Source organism: Brienomyrus brachyistius, chromosome 8 (assembly GCF_023856365.1).
Source record: "Brienomyrus brachyistius isolate T26 chromosome 8, BBRACH_0.4, whole genome shotgun sequence".
Taxonomy (NCBI): Eukaryota; Metazoa; Chordata; class Actinopteri; order Osteoglossiformes; family Mormyridae; genus Brienomyrus; species Brienomyrus brachyistius.
In genome coordinates this window covers 853,639-871,806 of record NC_064540.1, presented here as the reverse complement: position 1 = coordinate 871,806, position 18,168 = coordinate 853,639, and the positions used below count along the sequence as shown (strand labels likewise).

Sequence of the window (18,168 nt, the reverse complement as noted above, 5' to 3'; positions counted from 1 at the left end):
TGCTTCTGCAAGCACACTGTGAATATAAGTTGGGGAAATAGTACTTGTTTGTGTCTCATATTGAGCCAAGTAACCTCTACCAGTTCCATCACAAAATCCTGTGTATGGAATGCTGATCTATATTCTTGTTATGAGTTTGGCTGTAGCTCTACTTCAGCAGGGGCTTTGCCCACGCAATGCTGTGGCCCATATTGCTCTCCCCTGTCCTTCTCCTGTGCATAAACACAAGCTGCTCAATCATCTCCCCCGTAGAGCCACACCCACACTTTGTATGCCTGTGGCCATGCCTTTGTTAAAAATGTCACTCATAACATGACAACCTCCCTCCATCTGGTTCCTATGGTCCTAAGGCACCTCATGACATCCAGTGGGGTTGCACCAATGCCATTTTTTTCAGACCAAGTATGAGTACTTACATTTCTGTACTTGCCGATACCAAGTACCAATATGAGTACTTAAGGCAGTATTTATGCCACTGAAAATAACAGTGACCTAACCAGGCATAACCAGAACAATATGGTTACAGATCTCTCAGGAGATGCAAAAATCTGATTGGGCAACAAAAAAAGAAAACGCCTTGGCTTTGAGTTTTAACGTAATGTTGCAAATAAGTGGTATCGGTTCTTGGTATTGGAGAATAGCAGCGGTATTGGGTGCACCTGAAGTTCCTCTTCTTTTGTACCTCACCCAGCTGACCAGCTCCAGTGGAGCTGCTGTATTTTATAGGGGTGGGTCATGGATTGCACCTATTTACCATGTGGATTATCGCTGTAGATGATCTCACAGATTGATTTTTTACCACACTTGTGATTAGAATGGTGTTCAGTGCCTTCCGTTGTATGTAATCATCTGCAGTCTCTGGTTTACTGATCCTCTAAAATAAGCAGTGTCTGGTTTCGCCGGTTTGCCTCCTTTAATTAGGTGATGCATGCCTGGGATATACAGTGAAAATAGTATGTGACATCTCCCAAGAACTGTCCGTGATACCTCTGCATTTCAGGCTGTTAGGTGGCCACATGGCCGTTTGAGCACTGTTTTCTGTCTAAACAGATATCAGTCACCCATCTGTCTGTTTATGTTCGCAAAGTGTTTGTGAGTGACTGAGATACAGATATCACACTTCCGATTAAGACCTGCCATCTCTCAGTCCACTGGCGCTTGTCTTTCACCCTAATCCGGCCATAATTTATACACTGACAGGTGCGGAGACAGGAAAGGAGATGACAAGGTGGTGGGTAGATGAGGTGGAGCGAGAGAGAGACTGGACAGTCTGACAAAACCAACAGACAGTGTGGTAGAGCAGATAAAGAGATGGCTAGACAGGGAAGATGGAAAGAGAATGAGACTAACACATGGACAGATAGAGACAGGACAGACTGATTAAACAGACAAAGAGAGAGATTGGCAGGCAGGCCCAGCAGATAACAAGGCAAATAGACATGGAGAAAAGAGAAAGTGGCTAACTGACAGATAGAGAGAGAGACAGAGAGACGGACGGACTCTCTGCCATGACAGGGTACAGGAGAAATGCAAATAGAAAATTGACTTTTAAGGAGGGTTAGGGTAGGAATTTGGATAGTCAAATCACAGAAAATGGAACCTGGATTGTGAGTGATAAGAGAACACTTATAGAAAGTTAGACTGACAGACGACACAGTCGGAGAAGCAGGGGTCGACAGGCAGGCTGGCTGTGGACAGATGGACAGTGAAGGAGCTGGACAGACTCGGAGAAGCTGAACAGATGAAAAGAGCCGCAGATTAGAGGAAGACAGATGCAAGACGGAAACCATATCGTCTGGCAGACGCTAAATGACAGGCATGCAGAGAAACAAACAAACCGTGTGCTTTTGCTCGAGCGTGTGCACAAGCTAGTCGCCTAAACGGAGAGTGGCATGCGGTGAGCTCAACCCTCCCGCTGATTTGCCGCTCCTGTTTCCAACAAAAGCCTAATTTTTGGCGGCCTGCTAGCGACGAGCCTTTTTGATGTGCGACTGTTGCTTCCAGACTGGTAAAGTCTTTGGTACATAGTATTATTTATGGAATTTTTATGGAAAATTGGGGTATGCAGCAATATATATGCAGCTGATTAAATGGCTGCAGTAAGCTATGTAGTGGACCATGGATCCAAGCCATTAAACCCATCCTAAACACTAATAAAATTGGTTCTTGGGGCTGAAAATTTGCTGATTTTATTTTTTTTAGCTTGTATTTTATTAGCTTCTATTGAAACCAAGCACAACCTGGATGAGTTATGCGTGTGTGATGACTTAGGGACCATTTTTCAGGCCCCCACAAAAATTTGTGAATGCAATCAAAGAACTAAAAATGCCAGAAGTCTCGTATTTTGTTTGGTTACTTATGGTTAAGATTAGGGCTGGGTAGGGGTTAAGGTTGTCATGCTGTGATTAGCGTTTTCCCCAGAGAGTCCCCACAAAGATATAATAATGCAAGAGAGAGAATATGAGCGTGTGTATGTGTCTGTAAGAAGGAGAGTGAGAGAATATGGGTGTGTGTATGTGTGTGTAAGAAGGAGAGTGAGAGAATATGGGTGTGTGTATGTGTGTGTAAGAAGGAGAGAGAGAATATGAGTGGTGTATGTGTGTGTAAGAAGGAGAGAGAGAATATGAGTGTGTGTATGTGTGTGTAAGAAGGAGAGAGAGAATATGAGTGTGTGTATGTGTGTGTAAGAAGGAGAGAGAGAGAGAGAATATGAGTGTGTGTATGTGTGTGTAAGAAGGAGAGAGAGAATATGAGTGTGTGTATGTGTGTGTGAGAAGGAGAGAGAAGGATAATGCACATGCCTCTGCATGTATACAGTACATATGTGCTTCTGTATGTGTGTGTGCACATCTGTCACTCTGGGAGTTGAAAAACAAAAGCTTTGTGGTCGGGTCCTGGTCGGTCCTTTCTGGTCCAGCTCCAAGTGGCTGTTTGCTGAAGCCTTGCCCTCCCATCTGTGAGCGACGCGGAATAATGACCGGGGGGATGGGGGTAGCGTCTGCTCGTGGGAGCCCTGCTTCCTCGCAGACTGTGCAGTACTGCACTTACCCTACAGCTGGCTCATTTCTCTGCTGTTATTCTTCTGCCGCGTTCATTTTACCCGTCCTTTGTGTAAAACATTGTTGTGCTTATTTTAATTCCTTTCTTTTAAATATCTGTAAACCCTGTGGTAACAGTGCAATTTAAATAAAGATTGATTGATTGGTTGATTGACTCACTGATTGAAATGACCCTACATAAGGATGTGTTCCAAGAATATTATCTCCAATTAAGAATTCCTTTTAAAAACAGGTTATGGGCATCCCTACGATAAGTTGAGGGCTGGCAGTTTGAATTCTGCTCACTCTGTGTGTGCGGACTTTGCATATTCTCCCCAGGTCTCACTGCTTACCTCTGGGTTTCCTCCCACCATCTAAAGTCATGCAGTTTGATTCACCCATTGTCCCTGTGATGCTCCCCTGCCTTGTGTCCTAACCTTAACCCCCCCCCATTACCATTCATTGGATGGCAGTTAGAAGATGGGTGGGTAAAATTTAAGTTATGAGTTGTTTCCAGCTTAAAAAGAAAATATTCTGTAGTGTATTCAAAGAACCCTCTGTCATCCATGGGTCGGATCCAGAAAGTATCGCTTCATAGATGGCCGCCTGATCGTTGCTGCATCTGTGTATGGGGAGAGGGATCGCGGACGTCCGGTTAGATTTCGCTCTGTTCACTGGAGAAAGTGACAAGCAATTTGACAAAGCACACCCCTGATCTCAGGCAGTTACTTTACATAAGTTTAGTAAATTATTTTTAAAAGTTTTTTTTTCCTTTTGCAGGGAGGTACAAGATCACACATCTGTGTCTCTAACTTCTACATGCCTGTTGCCTTTGATCATCGTTTGCGAATGTTTCCCCCACCTCCCACTCTTCCCTTGTTTGTTCGTGGTTATCAGATGCACCCCTGATGAAACTTGCCCTAGTCTTGTTTGCCCCGGTCTCTCTTTCATGAATAACCGACAGCCCCCTCACAAAAGTTTGTGACTATGGCTGCTTGATAAGCTATGAGCAAATTAACCTTTTTTTCTAGATTAAAATGGGGTGAAATTGAAGGCAGGGTCTGGGATGCCTTTTGTCTCTGTGTGATTCGCTGGAGGCAGCCTGAATGCTGAAACCGGGACCCCACGTTCCATCCATCCATTTTCCAAACCGCTTATCCTACTGGGTCGCGGGGGGTCCGGAGCCTATCCCGGAAGCAATGGGCACGAGGCAGGGAACAACCCAGGATGGGGGGCCAGCCCATCGCAGGGCACACTCACACACCATTCACTCACATATGCACTCCTACGGGCAATTTAGCAACTCCAATTAGCCTCAGCATGTTTTTGGACTATGGGGGGAAACCGGAGTACCCGGAGGAAACCCCACGACTTGGTGTTGTGAGTTCATTTGGTCCTTGTACACTACATCCGCAGTGCGTACCTGTAACAGAGAAACCAATGACGTGTGGTTCTCTTTGTGTGATTACTACATTAGCATATACACAGTATGCCAGTGTTACAGCTTAATAGAACAGCTTGAATTCTGGTGATCTTAAGGCTGTGGTTCACTCATTTTTTCAAATGGTCGTCCAAATGACACAGTTAGCCAACACTCATTTGCCCTTTTGCTAAGCTTGGTACTTCATTGTAGTTATTCCATTATAGCACCAAGCTCATGAATTATCCGTGGATATGAAATGCTGCATGTAGGCCCATGACTTCACCTGCTCCTTTACGTGTTCTCACTGTGTTGGGTTATATTTTTTAAAACACAGTGGGCCTTTTCTGTAGATGACCGAAAGTGAAATTGACGATTAAGATGCATAGGTGGGATTTGTGAACTGAAGAATGATTCGACTGTTTCGCAGGGGGTGACCTTCTCGCCAAAGTGTCACAGGACAAGCAGTCCTCTGCTTTGCTTTCCGGCAGAACAAGGCTGACGGTGTCATCTCTGATGGCTAAATCGATAGCTATTGAGCACCAGAGTGCAGGGCCTCATAGAGATGGAGCCAGAGGTTTTACTGATCATACCAATTAGGCCAAATGTCCCCTCCTACATGGCGTTGTAGCCTGGGAGTGAAAACTGGTGATTGCTTTGGTTTTTTGATTCTTCACAGGTAGTCGTTGCATAATAAATTATGACATTTACAGCACCAAGCATATGTCTTTGTTAAAGAACAGTACAGTAAGTCAACAACAGGTCATACCGACAACAAAAAAAAAAAATCGATATTTCCCTCTATGAGGCAATGATGCCCCAACTATCATTAAAAAGCTGCTGTTTGACCCAAATGGAACTTTGCGTTGCACCAGTAGATGCATTTGTGTTGAAGATAGTGACACACAGATTTTAATGTGTTCATTAATGTAATATAAACATATGTAAATTAATTTGCCTGATTAAAAACAATGTGGAGTACATCTATCAGTTTGTCCATGCATCTATCCATCATGGCAGCATGCAAGCCAGTCATTGTTATTTTAACTCAGCAGAGTGATTACTGAGTAGCAGGATGCATACTTTTTGGAGGAGGTGGGAAGGCAGAAAAACATCTAGCAGGAAGGAGTAATGATAAAAGAGATAAGGACCTTTTACATAAATCGATCCCCTTTCAAATCCCTTATTTTCTATAACAGGTTAAAATGCACTTGTAGACTGACTGACTAATGAGAGATATGCCCCTTTAAAAAAGTAGGTCAGGTGGCCTCCTGCCTGACAGTAAGATCTGTGGTTTTGATATTGTCGGCTGAGTCGGATCTCCTCTAATCGACGCCAAAGGACAATTCGGCATACATTACGTACCACTGACAGATTTGACCTGCTTTTTTTTTTTGGAAGGACCTAAAATAGCACTGACTCCATATGGGTCCCAGCTCTCGCCCGTCACTAGTACCCCGTGCCAAGTTCGCCAGCCTCTCTGCTGAGCCCACAAAGTGCCTCACTGCCATTCTGTCTGAACCCCGCCATCAAACGGTGGCACTTTGCACTCGGCTCTGAAATGAAAAGATGGCAACAGCAAAGACGTACACACACACACACACACACACACATGAGACACACAGACAATTGCTGCATGTTTTTCTCCCTTCCAGGGCATTTGACAGGAAGTTGAAGATGGCTGTCTGATGCAAGTGAATGTGTACTTAGTTCTCGTAGATTGGTCTTGCTGGGTGCCTGCAAGCGACTGTTGCTGCACAAGTTTCAGCCTAAGACCCGGCGAGTATGCTAGCACAAGTATGCTAGTACAAGTATGCTAGCACAGTCTTCAGGAATCTAGATTCAAAGTCATGTGTTCATAGTGCCGTGAAACTCTGACTCTCCAGGGTCCCAACTACTGTAGTCCTGATAAATACAATTATGAATAAGAAAAGCAATACATTCAACACACTGACTTACAGTATGATGCTGATGATGTTAAAGAGAAATGTTGGCCAACTGTGTCTCAGTCATCACTATATAGAAGCAAGAATGTATCAAAATGTCCTGTTATTTTTTTCAGCATTTGAATAATTTTACATTAAATTTCACTTTAAATGCTGTTTTTGGACAAATTTGGCTTTTGCCTTCTCAGACGGAATATCTGAAGTGGTTCCCTATATTGACTGTAACTTCTTCAACTTGCTGTGGGTGCAGATGGACTGCCCCACTGGGAATCCTTGATTGAGGACCTACAGAAATGATCTCAGATGGCAAGTCTACTTGGCTGACGGGTGGCTGGAGTGGGTTAGTAGCGACCCTTCTGGAGGTCTGGGCATTGTCTTGGCTCCTTTCCATCTTCAACCTGCCTTGCAGACCCTATCCTGGACAAACTGCGGACGATGTGCACTTTTACGCATTGAAAGAATGTAGGTCCACCAGCAAGCAGCGTGAACACAGAGCCCCACTTCAACAACTGAGTCCCGTCACATCATTGCCGTGTGAGAGCAGCTGAAGGAAGGAGGCTGTTGTGATCCCACTGACTGAGCATTCACCTCTCTGCACCCTGTCCTCATCTGACAGGGGGCACCACTCTGTGCCAAATTGCAGCATTTTTCTCCCATCCATGTGAGTGGTAGCTTCATTCAGAGGACACTGAGGGTAAACTATGAATTAAATGTTAGCTTCGACTGTATAAATAACTTACATTAGAGCTTGACTCAGCTTTTTATAAATGATGCTGAGTGTCTGTGTGGCTACATTGATAACATCCACCTTCCATGGCTGCAGGGTTATAGCGAGATCCTCTGGCTTATCCGAGGAAGCATGGGACACAATGCAGAGCATCAACAGTGCATCGCAAGTTCCACACACTATGGGCAATTTAAAGATGCTAATTCACCTCAGTGTATTTTTGGACAACAAGGGGAAACCAGATTAACTCTAGTCAGGGGGGTACATAGATTAATCACAGAGCATGGGGGAGAGATTTGAACCTCCAACCTTTAATGTAGACCATTTTTTTCACCTCCGTACCAACTATACCATACTTGCAGCAACTGGGGTGAAAATCAGGTTCTTCTGTGGATGAATGTACCAGGATCCAAACCATAGTAAGGAGAACATGCAATGTCCTCACATGTAGAGGAATGCAGAGTGATGCAGCTCGGTTGGTTGGGGATACATGCCCATGGAAGGTTGTGGGGTTGAAATCCCAGAGCAACTATACCTACTTTGGATCCATAACTCCAATTGCTCCAGTGATGCTGGGTGATTCTGCTCTTCGATCTTCCTTTTAGTGTATGTTACATTGTAGAGAAGCGTTTGCTGGATAAGTTGATGCAATGATGCATGAGGCAGTAATCTTGACAGACCAAAAGCCGCTCATGTATGCCTTTGTCTCCTTTCATGTGTCTTGCTGCTTTTCAGCTGCCTGCATTGCACAGTTCATGCACTCCAGTATGCGCCGTTGTGTCCTCAGTGGGCTCGCCAATGCATAAGTGACGGAGTGCACTTTTATTGCAGGGCCTCGCCGAAGGACAGAACGCCCCCTGGGATACAGCGAAGAAGGACGAGAATCGCAACAAGAACAGATACGGGAACATCATTGCTTGTAAGTAGCTAAGAATGCACACACAAAGACATGGCCTTTTCAAGACTGGCTGTGCATCAGAGAGTGCAGTGCGGACAGCATGTCCATCAAGGGCTCACCAGCTATGCTGTTCCCCTCCAGACTTCACACAAGGTTGTGGTGTTATGTATGACTGACCAGAGTTAGACGATGTTGCTTTTTATTCCTCTGTGAATGTTCCTGCAAAGGTTAGTGTTCTTCACTGTTCCACTGTGAACAACCTGCGTTAGACAGTGTTCCTCTTTGTGTCTCTGCGAATGACCAGAGTTAGACGATGTTTCTCTTTATTCCTCTGTGAATGACCTGCAAAGGTTAGTGTTCTTCTCTGTTCCACTGTGAACAACCTGTGTTAGACAGTGTTCCTCTTTGTGTCTCTGTGAATGACCTGAATTAGACGATGTTTCTCTTTATTCCTCTGTGAATGACCTGCAAAGGTTAGTGTTCTTTGTTCCACTGTGAACAACCTGCGTTAGACAGTGTTCCTCTTTGTGTCTCTGTGAATGACCAGAGTTAGACGATGTTTCTCTTTATTCCTCTGTGAATGACCTGCAAAGTGTAGTGTTCTTCTCTGTTCCACTGTGAACAACCTGCGTTAGACAATGTTCCTCTTTGTGTCTCTGTGAATGACCAGAGTTAGATGATGTTTCTCGTTTTTACTCTGTGAATGACCTGCAAAGGTTAGTTTTGTTCTCGGTTCCACTGTGAACAACCTGCGTTAGACAATGTTCCTCTTTGTGTCTCTGTGAATGACCGAAGTTTGACACAAAGTATGCCGTGTCTTCCAGCCTGCTCTCATGACCAAATCTGAAGGTTTCTTTATGTACAATAGTGGGCATAAACATATGCTTGTTTATAAAGTCTGCATCACATCGCTCCAGAGGAACGGATTCCCCCTGCCCGCCTCCCCCAAACACCCAACATGATTTCTCAGCATCTACTGAGGTGCAATTCATCAGAACTGATGAGTTGCTCTAGATCCAAATGATTTACAATTTAACTGAAAGTTGACCATGCAGAACATAAATAATGCACATATTACATATGAATCATGACATCAAGTAGTTTGTCATGATGGGGACATCAAACATATTCTAAGTACTGGAAAAAATCCTTATATACCCGTGAAGACACCCTGCATCCATTATTAGTACTAAGTGCAGTATCTAGCCTCTCGGCCTGGCGGTGATCTGCTGATAATTTAAGTTTTTTTATTGCAGGGATGTTTTTTTCCGCTATTTATTCGGCTAGCCTCTCCGTCCTTGGACATGTTACATAGTTTAGCTTCACACTACTTATTGGAGTCTGAAGGAAAGCCCTTTGTTCTACTCCTGCTTTGGGCCTTAAAGGGGAATCCCACACCAAATGATATATCCGGGGGTCTGGGGAGAGTAATGATACAGCATTTCCAGTAGTGTGTGAATTGGTGCGTGTGTGAGTTCCAGGATGGACTGGCATCCTGTACAGGGTGTCCCGTGGCCGCGTTGGCTGGAATCGGCTCTAGTCCCCTCCACAGCACTGAGCAGCCTAAGTGGTTAGATGATGGATGGATGGATAGATAGATAGATAGATAGATAGATAGATAGATAGATAGATAGATAGATAGATAGATAGATAGATAGATAGATAGATAGATACTGTGAATTACAAGATATATTTCAGGGTATATTTCGGTGGAGTTACCGACAGCCCACACAAAGGCCTTGTCTCTCCTCCCCTTGGGACTGAAGTTTTCTCGCGTTAGCGTTGGCTTTTGGGCAGAAGATGCGTTCAGCCACGAGCACTTTCCTCTTCTGTTTGCACACACTTGTAGCATCGTGTCACTTGCTGGTTAAGTAGCTCAGTGCCAGCAGATGATCTCAATAGGTCTCTCTCACAGAGAGCTGACGTTTCTTCTTTGTGTATCAGACCCAGCTTTTCAACTGTTTGACGCATCAAATAATTTCAGAGCTGTTGTTGCATTAGTTATTATTCTGCAGTATTGCCATGGCTGGGTTCTTATTGTACTGTATCCTGGTCTGACACAAGCACAGGCTATAGTTTCAGATGTGTTCTGTTCGTGATACATTGTCATATTCCCTGGTCATAATCAGGTTTTTAATGGCAAGTATATTTATGGTCTTTGAAACAGAACGGACCATCCATCCATCCATTTTCCAAACCGCTTCAGAACGGACCAGTACAAGCTTTTTATCTGGATTGACAGATTTTTGTCTGTTCAAAAAACAAGCTTGGTCCAACGGTACTTTTATTGAATTCCGAGAAACCTGCTACTGTTCCAGCTGCTGTTTGAGGATGCATACATCCAAATATGAATCCAAATATAAGTACAGCTCAAAAGTTCATTTATCAGGGGCGAAAAAAGGTGAGATCAGAAGGTTACAGTCAGTGCACTGTACATAAAATAAACAATTTTGTTGAATTAAATATAGTCACTTCCTCTGCTGAGCAGCTGAGCAGACATGAATAAATAACTAGTTCAGACATGTCCAAAAGATTGTACATGGGGGAGGGAGTTTGCATTTTTGAATTCCACATCCCTTCATTTCTCTAGTTTCCAAATGAAATTAGTGTCTTTTTCATGTCATAAATAGGACACACATCATTCTCATCTTTGTTTGCTAGCGAAATGTTTAAAATTAATATAAAAATGTAGACGTAAGCCCTCAATAATAGAATAGAAATGATGTTTATTTATAAGCGAGCTTTTGACTGCCATTATTTTTATAGTTTCCCGCCGTCCAAAAAAGGAAACTGTAAAAGGAGTTTTGACAGCCTTGTACTACTTGAAAGCTCCTGTTACTAAATTTGCTTTCAGGTGAGACGTGGAGTTCAGTTTTTTTCGTGGTAGGAATCATTTCGTGTCCATTCATCCACCCATCCATCAATCTTCCAAATACCGATGCTGAACAGGGTCATTTCCCAGTCCCTTTAAGGTGTTCATATGAGAGCTACAGAAATGGTAAAATGACTGAGGTGTCTTTTTTAATGCTGCTTTTAAATCTCATGTCTTGCATTGGGGGGTGAATCCCTTGCTTTGATCTGAAGGTGCAAAAACCCATAACCCCTTTTTCGGGCCTTACTGACACAGGGCTAATTCACATTTGTTACCATCTTTCTGTTTTTGCTTTGAAGTTGATGTATCCATTGTTTGTCCTTTAAATCTATTGCTGTTTTATTTGACTCACTTACAAAAAAAAAAAAACAGCAATATAAACCTCTGCTTTATCGTTTGTAAAGAGCTGCTCTGATTGGTTCGGAAAGCTTGAGACACTGGGTCAGGGTGACTGAATGGGACCTTCGTTTACTTTTGAAATTTAACAGGCAAGGGGTAAACATAAAATGCAGTTGCTTCAGGTTCAGAATGAGGAAACAGATATTGGGACTTCAGATGCGGCAACATGGTATTGGTCTGTGTGGTCTCTCAGTGCACGGTTATCAAACTCCAGTCCTGGGGGGCCGGAGTCCTGCACATTTTTGGCTTTCCCCTCATTTGACACACCTGACTCAACTCCTTGTGCTAATTACCACACAGCTCTTGAGCTGAATCCTTTGTGATGAAACAGGAAAAGAACTAAGCTACACAGGGCTCTAATCTTCCAGGACTGGAGTTCGACACCCCTGCTCTAATGGAAACAGAATGCTTCTATTACAGCAGTGAAGGGCTGGTCACCTGACTTTACTCCGCCCCCTGACATCTGTGGCACAATTGTGCCTCATTATTATATTGTAATATTATTATTGTAATTACTTTATATTGTGTACTCTCCCAATATAGCATCTAACGGAATGGTTGCGGAAAAAGGTTTTTGAATAGTTACTTGTGCTGAGGAGTTTCAGTTTCAGCTATGGTGATTTGCAACTTCTTTGCCTTCTAAAATGATTTTTCATTGTAACACAAAGGGACCAGAATGCTTCGCATCTATACCCAGAGTCATTTCATGACAGTGATAAAAATGTAACGCTCAGATCTGTATCAGACAGCTTGTTCGGAGTAATTAACAGAAATTTGTTGCGCGTTTCCGCACAAAGTAGCCGTAGGTGTAGAATATGGGGCTCGCGATTGTCTGACGGATGCTGGAAAAAGCTCCTGTCCTGCCTCATCGCTTTGATTTGTTCGTCAGATTTTCTTCTTAAAAAATTCCATAGCCTGTGATGTGACAGTCCCTCAATGCATCCCTGGGCTGTGTAATTTCTGGAAACCAAATTGTTAAGCTAGACATCCAGGTGGGTTCGGTGGCACATGCCTGGAAGTCGCTGCTTATGGACGGATTTAATTATATCCGTCGTCTAGGTGACTAGCTAAATGTGATTAATAGTGACTTGCACCCTAGCCACAGATCCAGTTTAATTACCTCTGGCAATTCATAGAATCAAAAACACAAAAAAAAGGAAAAATGCTTTAGGATTAACGACATCTGTCCCATTACATTCCTTCAGTGTTTTTGCAGTCTGTGTAAACATAAAGTCTCCCATATGGTCATTTATAATTCATCAGACTCTGCTACCAAAATAAACACTAGATAGCACTGGGAAACATTTACATATCAGAGGAAAAAGAAACAGTGTCTTCCGATTCAAAGGTTGCACATCCTGTTGTAAAGGTCCTACCTTCTTGTGTAGGTGGTATACTTTTAATGCGTATAGTGTTGTATACTTCAGAAATGTTTGCAAGAGTTAAAGAAGTCCTACATATGTTGCAAATGATGCACATGATAAAGCACTTGGGGAATATGCCAGAATCCCACCACAGGAATCGTTTATATTTAATTCCAGAGGGAAAGCCTGGGATGGAAACGAGCTGTACAGGTGGTTTCCGTGACAGAGCGAACATGCATCTGCGTGATCGCTGTCATGAGTGGATTATTTTATTCTAGAAGACCCACCATATCGTTACAGTTTTTGCAGCCATTACGTGGATTGATGTTATTTAAAAATGTTTATAGCTGTTGCTTTATTCAATTTGGACTGAATTTGTTCAAAAGTACCATTGGACCAATTCGTTCTAGGAATGTTTACTGTTTTTTAACATTTCATGTTATGATTAAGGTGTGGAAATGTTTCCAGTTTTTCTGATATTCCCAGAACGTTACCCCACTACTACAAGTAAGACAAATAATATTAAAAAAGAAAGCCATGATAGAGCAGCAGGTAAAATTTTTGCTTTACACTTCAAAGAACATGGGTTCAAGGCTGCATGGTGTGTTTTGGGTATGAACATTCGTAAAATTATATTTTACTATGAAACAATATTTTAAGCATTAATTGTGTTAAAGAATGTTCAAGTGATAATATTTTCATGCTGACACTGACAGAACCTTTGTTAAAATGGAAAAGATGAAAGTTAACGTTACAGTAAGTACATTCTCTGCCAGCTTTGAGAGGAGCTTCACACAACACCGGCTAAAGTTCTGGGAACGTTCCCTGTTAGCTGGTGGGCTGTTACTGATTCAGCTTACGTTTTTTACATTGGCATGGGAATTAAGCCTGGATGGAAATAGACCCCACTTCAGGATGTTGCTCATGGTGTGTTTACGAATGCACATGTCGACTCCAACACTGAATAGACGTCTACACACAGTTTATGGACAATGACTGACCGCTGACGATCCAAATAGGCTGGCCTGCCATGTAGCCAATCATCCTGCCAGCCGGTGAGGCCGTGGCGGGGTGTTAATGATTCGTAAATGTGCATTTTCTCTGTCATCAACCACGTTTGACTGTTTGGCAGCTGATGCTAAAAGTGCCAAATGTTAGAGATGCTTCTGTGCTGGCCCTCGTTCCTGAAGCCGTCCCCAGTCCCGGTCAGGGTGTCGTAGGGAGGGTGAGAGTGCTTAGAGGAGGAATGGGAAATCGCTCCTAGTAGGGCCTCATGTTTGGGAAATGGCTAACGTACAGGGTGTTTTATTGTGTTATCTTTTAATGTCTGTTTTCTGTTATCTTTAACATTAAAATAGCTCTATAGATGCCTTTCCCATTTGGCATGAGCTTGTAAAGGCTTATTTTTGCCCATATTGGAGCTCTGTGCAATAAATATACACGCAAGCATGTATATATATATATATATATATTTCTTTTTTTTTTTTACTGAATCAATTCTTAGCACGTATAGTAACTGAGAGATCTTCTGAGGTTCTATTGAAGTCTCTCTGTAAAGACCTTCTGTTGTATTGACCAAGGCCTGGATATTAATATTCCCCAAACTCTCTCACTTCTCAATATATACTAGCTGCTTTTTTTACCTTTCATTTGACTGGGTGTGTGCGTGTATGTGAGTGTATGCATGTGTGAAAAGAAAAATATGAAGATGCTATGCGGTTGTAAGTTATGTTATACTGTATCACTTTCTAACCGTCTATTTCTTTTTTTGATAGATGGTTGGACAGACAAAGGTTAAGGGTCAGAGGTCAAATGCCAAGTTGAACTCTGAATTTATGTACTAGCCGTATAATGAAAGCATATAAACGCTGATGCTGAACGCTGAGCTGAGATATATAGCAGGCACAGAATAACGCACAAAAAAAAGAGAGTCAACAAAACCTAATCTAAATTAGTGAAGTGTAATGTTACCGAAATGCCTCGCTGGGGCTTCAGCTCCTGCAAATATACGCTCCAGCCATAATTCAGCGGGGATCAGAACGGCGCTTGTCCACACAAAGGCTCAGTGTCGGTAAATCTGGCCAGAGCAAACGGCCCCGGCACCGACGGAGACGGCTGTATCTCTCAGGCGCACCTGAGGGTACCGCTTAATCTCAAAGCTGTGGAACAGGATTAAACCGGGGATGAACTACCAGCATGCACTGCACAAACAGCTCCAAGCGCCATTCCCACATTTAATTTTTTCCCCCAATGGCAGCATTCCAGGGTTTAATAAGCTATTAAAGTTGAGTGCAGAGTTTAATATCGTATTAAATGCATGTAGCACACTTGGGCGAGCGGGGAGTCTGTCGTCGGCTCTCAGCCGCTCCGTCTGAATCTGGGTGGGCCTCCGGCTCGTACTTTTCACAGGGACGCTGGATGGAATGTTTCTTTTCCGTTGCTGTGGTAATCGCTAGGGCAGCGGCCTGCTCAGAAATACACAGCTACGGAGTCACGACATGCCGCACCAGTCTTGCAGTTGTTCATATTGTTTCCCAAAATATATACATGTGGAGTACAGGCAGTTCTTGATTGACGTAACTGTTCCACAAACCCTTACAGTACGCGAGTCGGATTTACCATTCAAGATACTTTATAGAAAAAACACATATGACAAAAAGAGACTAGTAATTCTTACTAAAGAACACATATAAATAAATGAAAAGATAAAGTGTGAATTTATTACAGAGGTATGTTGCCTTTGTAGTTTTAGTGCTTCTGTTAAATCAATATATCTGGGATATTTTTTGCATACTTAAGTCAGTTTTAAGTTGAGAATATTCTCTATATCAATGAATAATTCACGTTTGTAACACCCATGATTTCTCGTCATTCCCGGTCGGCACATTTTATTGTTGACCCCCCCCCCCATCGGAATTTTTTTTTTTGGAACACAGTGGACCTTTGCTTTGTGTTGCTGATGGAATTTGACCCTCGGGGAAAAATGACTGGGGACCCCTGGTGTAACTGCAGGCCTCTGCAGGAGGTGTGGGCGGTTCAGCTGGAGGTGATGGGAGAGAGCTGTCAGGGATAGTGATGTAAAGGATGAGGCACATTTACCTCGGGCACGTTCCACGCTGCCTCCGGTCCCCGTTCGATTAAACGTTAACTGCGGACACTGATTAAGGGCACCAGGCCTGCTGAGTTCCCTCAATGTGCCGCTTGTCAGTGCTGTTTAATTACACAGCGCCCTCTCCTTCTCTTTCCATCTCTGTGTCTCTCTCCCTCCCCTTCTCTCTCTCTCTCTCTCTCTCTCTCTCTCTCTTTCCATCCCATTCACCTTAAAGCAGTGTGGATAAATCCAGACAGTAAACTGGGTTGCGAGTTTTTATATGGAGCCGGAATCGGCTAAGTGGTTGGGGGTGGGGGCAGGGGGGGGCTTCAGAAGGGTTCAGGTCGCATGGATATCTGTTACATCTTGGATGTGCATCTCTTGGACCTGCCACCCTGGAGCCTGGTAGCCTCCCGGTGGCCCCTCCCGCTGCCCCACGGTGTCCCCGGCACGAGCAAGACACACCGTATCAAATCTGTGTTCTGTCGAGATCAAAGTAGGAACGCATCTGGAGTGTGGGCCGCATGTAATATTGATCCTTCTAAAAATCCTCTCATTACCCGACCTCTTCTTCTTCTGCGGCCCAAACAACTTAATTATCAAGAAGTAGCAGAGCACATTGTTAACGGGTCGCGGTTTTGGAGAAAGTAGCTATCTCCGGGTGTCGTTAATTTATAATCCTGCATGCAGTCTAGGTGTGATCTTCACTTACGTGCGTATATGCAGTGCTTCCAACTTTAGCATAGATCTTGCTGGCCGAATTGTGGGTGCACTGAGTTGCAAATTAGTTTTTAACCCATCACACGGTTGGCCTGATATGGTTACACATGCAGAATGTGACTGTTTGCTATAGGAACTGCTACATGTGTCACATGGTAATTGATGTCATTGTGGACCCTTTAATAAACAGGAAGTCATGACCAGTGAAACAAGTCACAATTGACAGAGATCTGTTGTCGTTGTTACCTTCAATATTAGTTTTTCCACTGGCTTTGTTGGTTTAAGGATTGCATGACGACATTTGTGTAAGAATGCGAGGTATGTGTGATTCCATGGTGTCGGTCAGGGTCATATCTGATATTAGACATCTCTCGTGAAATAATCGTGCATTATGTGCAGCTGTCCAGAAAGGAGACCACCAGGTAAAACCAGGACACTTAGAAATGCTGCCAGTATTGGGATGCTTCTGCAGTCAGAGTTGATCCCAGAATGCATGAAAGCTCGGAATGCAGTCGTCCGCTGCCTTCCCCGCGATGGGTAAATGTAACTTTAGACTGGCTCTTTGTGAATATTTGACCCCACAGATGACCACACTCGGGTCCGACTACAACTGCTGGAGGGAGACCCTCACTCAGACTACATTAACGCCAACTACATCGATGTGAGTATGGATGGGCAGGGGTTGGGGCTGAGTTGGGCTTGCTCAATCCCAACCAGAGTAAAGTAAGCACTGAACTGCACTGGGGGTGCTTTAGCCACGTCTAAGCAAAGGTGCCTCAGAGCCATCATGTGCCATCCTCCACGGCTTGCATTGGTGGGGACTGCAGCTGGCTGGCCCCGTGACAGACAGGGGGACAGATGTACATGCACAATAGGGTCATTGAGGCAATTTTCACTAATAAAACAATTATCCCAGTGACTGTGCCAGAGAGGGTCTTGCTGAAAAATAGATGGTAAACTGCATTTATACCATTTCCACTGAAAAGTGTAATATGTGTTTATATACTATGATATGTGCCTGTATACATATGCACTATTTTGGTTTTGTATATGGATATGATCGCATACTTGCCACTTCCTAAGAAATCGGTGTCATTTGCATAAAGAAATTTCAGTATAGTCATAAAGGTTTGTGCTAAGTAAAATAATTTACACAGCATGGTATATGTGTGTCTTTTTGCCTTCACAGGGTTATCATAGACCAAGACATTACATTGCAACACAAGGTAATTAACCAGAAACCGGACTTTTGATCCCACTCTCAAACTGAGATGACGCACCTACCCCGTTCATTAGACTGAATTTGCTTTTATCCAGTTGAGCAGACACTGTGTCTTTTTTTAGCAATTTAAATGTATTTAAGCTTCCTGGTAATGCAAACATGCAACCCAGGTCTGCACCGCTGAGCAGGACTCACGCTACACGCATGGCTGGCCTTGCAGGTCCAATGCAGGAGACTGTGAGAGACTTCTGGAGGATGATCTGGCAGGAGAATTCCGTCAGCATCGTCATGGTTACGAACCTGGTGGAAGTGGGCCGGGTACGTTTGCTTTATGAGATCTGAGACTTGGCAGTGATTATGTCATCTCCCAGGCACTGAGCTTCCTTTTCTTTTTTTATTCTTCAAACTTTGACTCTTCACCAGACTTAAATGTCATATTTACTCGAGTCTGAAGTGCTATTTCGATTATTT

The 18,168-nt window shown here is 43.5% G+C and overlaps 1 protein-coding gene across 12 annotated transcripts in view; it reads left to right on the top strand.

Annotated features, from left to right (window-relative positions):
* Positions 1–18,168, top strand: part of ptprt (protein tyrosine phosphatase receptor type T) — a 210,948-nt gene that overhangs the window by 173,485 nt on the left and 19,295 nt on the right. For 8 of the 12 annotated variants that reach the window (XM_049023370.1, XM_049023373.1, XM_049023371.1 and 5 more), the window contains 4 exons: positions 7,963–8,050; positions 17,051–17,136; positions 17,665–17,701; positions 17,918–18,015. In XM_049023370.1, the coding sequence (XP_048879327.1) occupies positions 7,963–8,050; positions 17,051–17,136; positions 17,665–17,701; positions 17,918–18,015 (309 nt within the window). The remainder of the gene's footprint in view (positions 1–7,962; positions 8,051–17,050; positions 17,137–17,664; positions 17,702–17,917; positions 18,016–18,168) is intronic. The other 4 variants (XM_049023372.1, XM_049023379.1, XM_049023378.1 and 1 more) reach the window with 1 other exon arrangement.